The sequence below is a fragment of the Diadema setosum genome, chromosome 2 (genome assembly GCF_964275005.1).
Source record: "Diadema setosum chromosome 2, eeDiaSeto1, whole genome shotgun sequence".
NCBI lineage: Eukaryota > Metazoa > Echinodermata > Echinoidea > Diadematoida > Diadematidae > Diadema > Diadema setosum.
The window spans coordinates 18,832,995-18,841,748 of NC_092686.1; the positions used below are offsets into that span (position 1 = coordinate 18,832,995).

General features: G+C 39.5%; 1 protein-coding gene across 1 annotated transcript; it reads left to right on the forward strand.

Annotated features, from left to right (window-relative positions):
• The first annotated feature begins 339 nt into the window (after window positions 1-339).
• On the forward strand, window positions 340-8,114 carry LOC140240571 (glycerate kinase-like). The gene is made up of 4 exons (XM_072320334.1): window positions 340-710; window positions 2,219-2,370; window positions 4,022-4,197; window positions 6,827-8,114. Exons 1-4 carry the CDS (start codon window positions 616-618, stop codon window positions 7,751-7,753), a joined length of 1,350 nt encoding a protein of 449 aa, XP_072176435.1. The 5' UTR covers window positions 340-615; the 3' UTR covers window positions 7,754-8,114.
• Window positions 8,115-8,754: the final 640 nt, after the last annotated feature.

The window sequence follows — 8,754 nt, forward strand, 5'->3', positions numbered from 1 at the left end:
CTCATCCAGCAGTGATTGCGCAGATACTTAAAAAATTCATAACTTTTGAACGGATTGTCCGATTTTCCCCAAACTTTCACTGATGTGGACTACTAATATTGTTGCATTCACTCAATCCACATGTATATGAAGGTGGACTTGTCCTTTAACAAGAGTGAGATCGGCATGCTGGTCAGGAAATATCTGAGACAAATTCTGGTGTTCAGACTGGAGTCACTGGTATCAAAGAGAAAATGAAGATTTGACATTTTGTGAAATATATGAAAACAGATTTAGTGGTACCTGTCATGTATGCTTATTTTGTCTTAAGTTCTTTTTTTCAACACAGCTCAAACATTCTGTATGTGATTCTGTTTTCCTTGCTCTGTGTGAAAAAAAAAGTTAACCATCAGTTTATAGAAACAAGTTTTCCTACTGCTTGTAGATGCCAGCTATAAAATAAAAGTTTGTTTTCTCTTTCAAAGTACTGTTTTTGTTTTGTTTTGTTTGATTTGTGCATGTATCTGACAATTAGATGTTCTGCATTTAGAGGGGAAAACATTGACCGTGAATCAGCAGCAATATTATGTGGATCATAATGTCCACATAGTTGCATTTGGGAAGGCTGTCACTGGAATGGTGCGTGCTGTAGAGGATGTCCTAGGAGAAAATGTTGCAGGTGGCATTGCCAGTATTCCATGTGGAATCAAGAATATGCTTAAAGACAGAAAGTGAGTATTCATTCAAGCAACTTAGGTGACCCTTATCACCTTTTGTTTTCCAAAATTTGCCCAGAAGTGTTCAGTTGCAATGTGCAGATGAATTCTGGTAAGGTATTTGACCAAATTCTTTTGCTAAATGCAGTACTATAAAACCAAAAATTTTTATGTGCATGAAACTTTTGTGAATTTTACGAGAAGCTGTGATTCGCCAAAGTAAAGCGCATGCAAAAGTTTATTGTCTACGCAGTGCATTGAATGCGGGTACAATGCTGTAACACCATCATGGTTGGCAATTCACAAGTTTCATGCCATGAAAAACTCTGATCCAATTCAGGAAAGTTTCACACCGTAAATTTTTCTGGTTTTACGTAGTATGCCTGTACATGTAGGTCCTATACACAGTGGGAGTCCTAAGTAATGCCTTATTGTATGCTGTAATTACTGTATCAACTTCTTCCAGTTGTTCTCACAAGTTCACGTTTTCACTGGCATTGCATTAGCACACTTCAATTTTTATGAAAGTTGGAAATAGCATGGGCAGGAACACGGGCATGGGCATGAAGAACACTATTTAGTATTGGCTTATGATATGACAACATTTTATCGTAACTCATGTGAATGAAGGGGGATTGGTCTGGCATGAGGGCATTGGGTGGTACGTCACAGTAAAGGAAGTATAAAATGTCATGAACTGCTCACATTTGAATGCATCTAAAGGGATTGGACTGAAACAGTGTTGGGTCAAAGTGGTGACTAAGGAGAGAATAGTGAGCCTCCATGATGGTGAGATGGTGAAGTGCGCTGCCATTTTGCCAGTAGTGGATAAACCTACAGCAGTCATATGCAAAGCCTGGGTTACGACTGTATGCACTACCCGGTACATAAAGATTTTTTATGCATGTACACCTTTATACCGTATTTATGGGTAAACTCGGCCCCTCATGACCCCATTACAAGGGGCTGAGTTTACCTGTTAGGCCAAGTTTACTAACAAATTCGGTAATAAAAATTGTTTCACACCATCCAGAAAGCTTGCTTTACGTGGTGACATCTTATGCATGCAAACTAAATTGCATTTTGTTAGCAACAGGTGAATTGAAAAGCCTGTCACTCAATTCTAATGGAATGAATATCTCCAAACTTTGATGCCATAGTAAACCGGTCACTGTGGATACTGTAAAAGTGGATATTTTCTAACGATTATTTTTTTTGTGATCGCCCAGGCCAGGTAGGATAAACTTCGCATGTTTTTATTCCTGTGGAATCAAGCTTTTAAGTAGTGGAACATATGACAAGCAAAGTATATTCAAGTGCTTTTATGTTTGCGCTAATTTCTGGTCGTACAAAATGCACAACAATTTTCACACTGGAAATTTTCACTTATGTAATTGAACCACTCAGTGCTGAGCAGTTTACTTATTGTACAAGTGTCTACATTCAAATTAGAATCTACATTAACTGTCGATCTCCCCATAAAACAGGCCCTTGTGTGGTTTATGTATTTAATTTTGTTGCAGGAACCTGCTACCCTCCTTTGAGTCAAAGGTGAAGCTCATGGAAGGGGCTCTGAACAACATTCCAGATGCACAGTCATTAGCAGCTGCTACAGAGATTGCATTGCTAGCTGAAAGTTTAACTGAAAAGGATATTGTGCTTGTCTTGATATCTGGTGAGTAGCATACATTTACCACTTTCCCACTTAACACATAAGGCTACTAGAAATACATTTGGGTGTAGAAGCAGGGCCTTGATGATCAAAAATAGATAACTAGTAGGCCTAGTGTCTTCTCTAGCATCAGTATTAAACGGTAATTGATTCTTTGCAAGTTGAAACCTGTAAAAGAGAAGATGACAATGGTTAATAATGTTAAAAAGATTGTCCCAATAGGCCTTCTAAGGAAAAAGGATAACCTTTCATCCTTTCCCTCATAATAAATACATAGTGACCAGATTTTGTGCAGGAACCACTTATTGAGACAACTAGAAAAGCACTCAGAGAGCACAGACCTCTGCCAAGCAGCTAACTTCCAACTATACACACGTGCTGAAAATCGCCCAATTTCCCAATTAAAAGCCTTTTGTACATGTCATCATCTTCCAGCTGCGCAGCGCCTTGCCTGAGCAGAGCACATGCTTTAATGTGCATATGCAAACCTGTGATACGTGCAGCTTGAAGCCCCAAGTTTATTGAACCTATATGCCAAAAGAGCTAAAGTTCTTCAAAAATCCACAGAAATTCCTGGATCACTATCAAAATTTAATCATCTGCTCCTTGTGTCATTATCAACTTTTCCTGCAAGTTTCATTATCAACTTTTCCTGCAAGTTTCATTCAAGTCCATTAACAACTTTGTGAGTTATTTTGCAAACAGGCAAACCAAACCAATGATCACTTAATCTCCTCCTTCCTTGGCAGAGGTAACTAGAAAAGTACTGTAAAAGTGGATATTTCGTGCATTTTGTGCAACCAGAAACTAGCATGAAAATAAAAGCATGCAAATATTTTTGCTTGCCATATAGTCCAGTAGTTGATAGCTTGATTCTGCTGAATTAAAAACATGTGAAACTCATCTTACACATCCTAGCGCCACTTTAACAGTACTTGGAGAGCACAGACGTCTACCAATTCAGCCACTCAATTTCCACCCTTACATGCATGCAATATCAGCCTTTTGTTTACGTCATCAGCTTCCAGCTGCACGGTGCCTTGCCCAAGTAAAGCATGTGCTTTAGTGCACATATATAAACCTCCAGTACACATGGCTTTAGCTCCAAAGTTTATTGGCCTTATATGCCAAAAGATCAAAAATCCTTCAAAAATTCATAAAAATTCCCAAATCACTACCAAAAGTTAACCATGATCTGTTCCTTGTGTCATGATCGACTTTTCCGGGCCTAGTAACTAGTGTAACCATTTTAGGTATCCAAATTTGAAACTTGGCATAAGGATATGTGTATGTATGAGTGCGCCTTTTGCACAAAGGGTCATAGGTCAAGTTCAATTTTTTTTTATTTAACTTCTTCCCCCTTATCTCTGCAATGCTGGATGGTTATTTCATGAAATTTAATGTATTACCTGTAAAGTGAGGAATGTTCACGTGCATTTTAATTTTGCAAATTTCACGAGAGCCAAGATTCGTAAAATTAAAATGCACATGAAGGTTCTTATCTTCACTATGAGCATTGAATGTTAGAGACAACTCGCAAAAATTTCATGCCATGAAAAAAGCCGTCGGCTCCAATTCACGGAAATTTCATGCTATGAAAATATTGTGTTTTACAGTATTCTCCAGATGCCATTTTCTTTCGTATCGTACAAAGGTGGTGGCTCTGCACTTCTTCCTGCCCCTGCTCCTCCTGTCAGCCTAGAAGACAAACTTCACACAATCAGTCTCCTTGCCAGCCGGGGAGCTACCATCAGGCAACTTAACACAGTCAGAAAGAATCTCTCTACACTAAAAGGTGGTCGACTTGCAAAGCTTGCACACCCTGCACAGGTGAGCATGACACTGACCCCGTTTACAGTGCGAGGCTCGGCCGTGGCCGAGCCCGCTTTCATTTCAGTGTAAACGCGCAAAAGGCAAAATGCGGGGCCATAATTGGCCGCGCATTTGGCCACGCTCTGGAGGTGGTCTCGGCCGCGGCCGATCCGTGGCCGAGCCCGGCCTTTTCTCAGTGTAAACGCAAACTGGGCCAAATGCGCGGCCAATTTTAGTCTGGCTTCCAAACCCTCTGCCCGTACTATTTCGCTATTCAGGATATGAACCCCCTCAACGAAAACTAGTATAGTTTAAGGTGGTTTTGTTCTGCAAAGGATTTTTCCTTCGGCAAAGGCCTTTGCCCGAACAGCAACTTTGTCGCCACGGAATCCAGTTGGCAAAGGGTCTGAAAACCAGACTATACCAAATTGCGTTACTTTGTTTACAAGCAGAGCGCCACTATGACAAAATATTGAAAAGTTTGCATTGAAAGCGCGGCCGAGCCCGGCAGTGTAAACGGACAAAATTGCGGGGCTCGGCCCCGGCTCGGCCGAGGCTCGGCCCAGCCCCGCACTGTAAACGGGGTCTATGATCAATAAATGTCCATTTAGAAGTGTACAAATAATATGATGCATCCTTATTCATGTATACTGTTTTCAAGCTGGTTTGAAACATGCTGATTATGGGTGCTTTTCCTTTTTGTTTTCAATGAAGCTTTGATATCTTATTGATACCAAGAAGATATGCAGAGGTTGGAGGAAACGCAGTAGGGAGTTTAGAACCAGGGATGATTTTCCGCCTCAAAATTAAATACTAGTAGTAATTTTAGTCTACGGACATATTCTTTTAATGAAATAATTTACAATTTAGTGTAATGAAACATTAACACATGTGACACTTTGTATAGCAGTTATACCAAAATGCATGGCAAATTAATTATGCAATACCAGGAAAATTATTCCCTGTTGAATGTGTCCAACATTGTGAGGATGTTGATCTATTTCCCATGAACACATGGGAAACACAGTAGGGCCTAGAGTTTTATCAATGCCAGTTTGGATCCTATTCAAATAATGCATTCGTAGAGTGTTGTCTTCTAATTTATCTGGTTTTCATAGAAACACAGAAGTATTTCAGTCTAGACATTGGGCCATATGCATAAAAAAATATCAATTACTTGCAAACAGTTGCTTTAAGCACTAGCACAAGCACAAGCACAAGCTAGTCAAGCAAAACATCATGTTCCAGCAAATGCCTAAATATGTATGCATGAAATCTTTTGCTTGTGCTCAAAGCTGTTACTTAGGTCTCAACAATAGCAACATCACTTCTGCACAAACATTATTCATAGGGAACAAAGGCAGGTTCCCTTTGATACTGTATTTATTCCATTCAAAGTGCATGGTATGCATGAAGCATTTCCTGACGTAGCAGTAAAAATGAAGACTCATAAATGCTTGCACATGTGCACCCACAAACACACACTTTCATGTGTTTTTTATTAGAATTTCATTTGATAATACACTGTATTGAAATCATATTCACAAGAAAAAAAAAACACACAAAGAAAATGGCAAATAGTATTTCACTCACTTATGCTGCTTGATCACATAAATTTGTACATGCAAAGGAAGAATGTATTGACAGATTCATACAAGCAAACACACAAACACACACACACAAACATTCTGACTGATCTCCATCACTTCTCCCTCTGTTGACTTGTAACTCGAATCTACCAGGTTTACAGTGGACTGTAGCCTCTATGCTCTCCGCCAGTGTCATCCCGTTTCTCATCCTCACATTTGCATAGAAATAGGCATTGATCATTCCCCTTGGAGAAAATAAGTAGTTTCATATATGACTGAAGAGTATTTTCTTCGCAATTTAATTACGAATGTAAACTTTGGCTTTTCTCTTACGAGCATGAACATGATGCTTAAATGCGAACGCATCTAAAGCAAAAGCTCAAGATGGTATAATGGAGCTTGAACAAATGCTCACAAGAACAAGCATAAAGTATGTTTATGCATACATTTTTAAGCAAATGCATCAACTCTAAGCAATTGCTTGTGCTTGCTAGCAGACGCGTTCGCTTGCAAGTAGTTGCTTATTCTTAATACTGATTCAAGCAACCGGCCAGCACAAGCAATTGCTACTTTTTATGTAAAGGACCTAGGCCCAATGATGTGATGTGACTGTGTGACAGAGGTGTTAGAAAAGGATCTAAATATAGCTGATAATGCATTTTGATGTGATGATATTTACTTATCGTACTTCAGGCCTACCTTACCTTTTATTTTATTCAAAAGGTCTCTCACCGAGTATACATACAGCAAAAAGAAAGAAGAAACAAAACAAAACAAAGATCATTAAACCCCAAGGATTCCAAACATCAGCAATATAAGCTTGCATATCAACCTTAAGCTGTTGTAAAGCAAAATGTGCAATTTTGGTCGAGAAATAATGATGCAGGGCATAAAACAAGATGTAAATGTAGGGCATTATTTCAACATAGCTAGTATTAAAATGAACAAGGAAGTGCTGTCAATGCAGTCAAATGCAGTAAATTCATATGAACCTGCATGGGATTGTGACCTTGAACCCTTTGTCAATGCTTTATACATGTATGTAATTTTTGTTACAGGTCATTAGTTTGATCCTGTCAGACATCATTGGAGACCCCATAGACCTCATAGCTAGTGGCCCAACTACTCCTGATCGCTCCTCTCCAGGTGATTGTCTCAAGATACTTCAGGACTTTGGCCTAGGAGTAGAACAACTTCCTCCTTCCATCTTTCAGTGCCTTAGTATTCAAGACAGTACTACAGCACTCATGTCACCAGCACCCTTAACACATCTGTCTCATGTCAACAACTTCATTATTGGCAGCAATGCCATTGCTGTAGCAAGTGCAATAAACTGTGCCAAAGACCTGGGTTATTCAGCTTTGAATTTTTCATGTGCAGTTGATGGTGAAGCGAAGGATGTTGCAAAAATGTATGTTGCCCTAGCAACCGCCATCTGTGAGGTATATCACTCTTGTAAGTTACAGCTGACTGATAAAGAAGAAAGTTTTTGTCACGCATGGCAGTCACTGCAGGTGGCATTTAAGCCATTTAGAAATAAAGTGCAAGATGTGGAAGATACTGTGAAAGCAGCAGTCCGAGACAACAAGCCCGTCTGCATCATTGGTGCGGGGGAAACAGTTGTCACGATCACAGGCTCAGGAAAAGGAGGTCGGAATCAAGAGCTTGCCCTGGCGGCTCACATTGGCATGGAAACTTCTTTGCCTCTCCAGAAGTTCCACCATCTAGGATATCGTGTTGGTCTCCTTTCTGCTGGAACCGATGGGCAAGATGGGCCAACAAATGCAGCTGGGGCTCTGGCAATCCTCAACTCTTCAACTTCCATGAGGCAATTTGGGCTAGATTCTGAAAGCTTTCTCAGGAACAATGACTCATACACCTTTTACAAAACATGGAATGATGGAAAGGACATACTTATCACAGGTTTAACAGGCACAAATGTTATGGACCTGCATATTCTGTTGGTGCATCCTCCTGGGTCATAGATATAGGTTCCCTGCACTTCAGGTGACAATTGCTATACTCTCCATTTTCTTTTTGTGTAAGATTTTGTGAATTTAAAGAAAAAAAGTATGAAGAATTCTCTATTGTCTGTCACATTATGTTTGATATTAAGTGGGAGTGTAAAATATAAATAAGGCAAGAAAACATGTATTTGTGTGTACTTGATGGAATATGTGATTTCTCAATTATGCAGAAGCTGTCAAAGTGAGTCATCAAGAAATTGTTTGAGACTTTAGTCATTGAATGGTAGAGCAGTATTAGTTTTACTTGGTTCTATTTTAAGGTGATAATGTAATGAAATGCATGACAGACAAGTTTTTAACACAGGTGGAGACATCTCAAGAATGCGTACAGTCCTACCTATTGAATGGATGTTTTGCTCTGTCTTTGAAGTGCACACTTTAAACAAAGTTAAAAATAGCAACATGTTGTCACAGAGCAGGGGCGGATCCAGGAATTCTGTAAAGGGGGGGGGGGGGGGCGTGACTGATTATTTCTGGTGCCACTTCCGGGTTTCATTTCATTTTTTTCTTTCTATTTCTTTTGTTTTTAACGAAAAATAAAGGGGGGGGGGGCGTGCGCCGGTTGCGCCCCCCTCTGGATCCGCCACCCCGAGTTCAACATTGGAAACCTGGAAACCTCCTGAATGCATAGTGTATGGCCATTTACATATCAGTACTGCAAATAACGGTGTATTAACCGCATCTTTTTTTCTTGCTGAAACGTGTTAAAATTCAGTGTGCGGTTTATATTACAGACAACACATGTACCAATGCATTGTCTGCACTTAGTGTGCAGACAATGTTCACTATTAAAGTTTTTTTTTTTTCTACTTTGCTAATATTCTTTTAATCGGTCATTTACCAACATGGAATGTTGATGAAATATGAAATATTTCCTTTCCTTTAGGCATTCTACTGTATATTTCCTTCTTTTTTTTTTTCATGGGACCAACATGACACATTTTCTCCCCCCAACATTT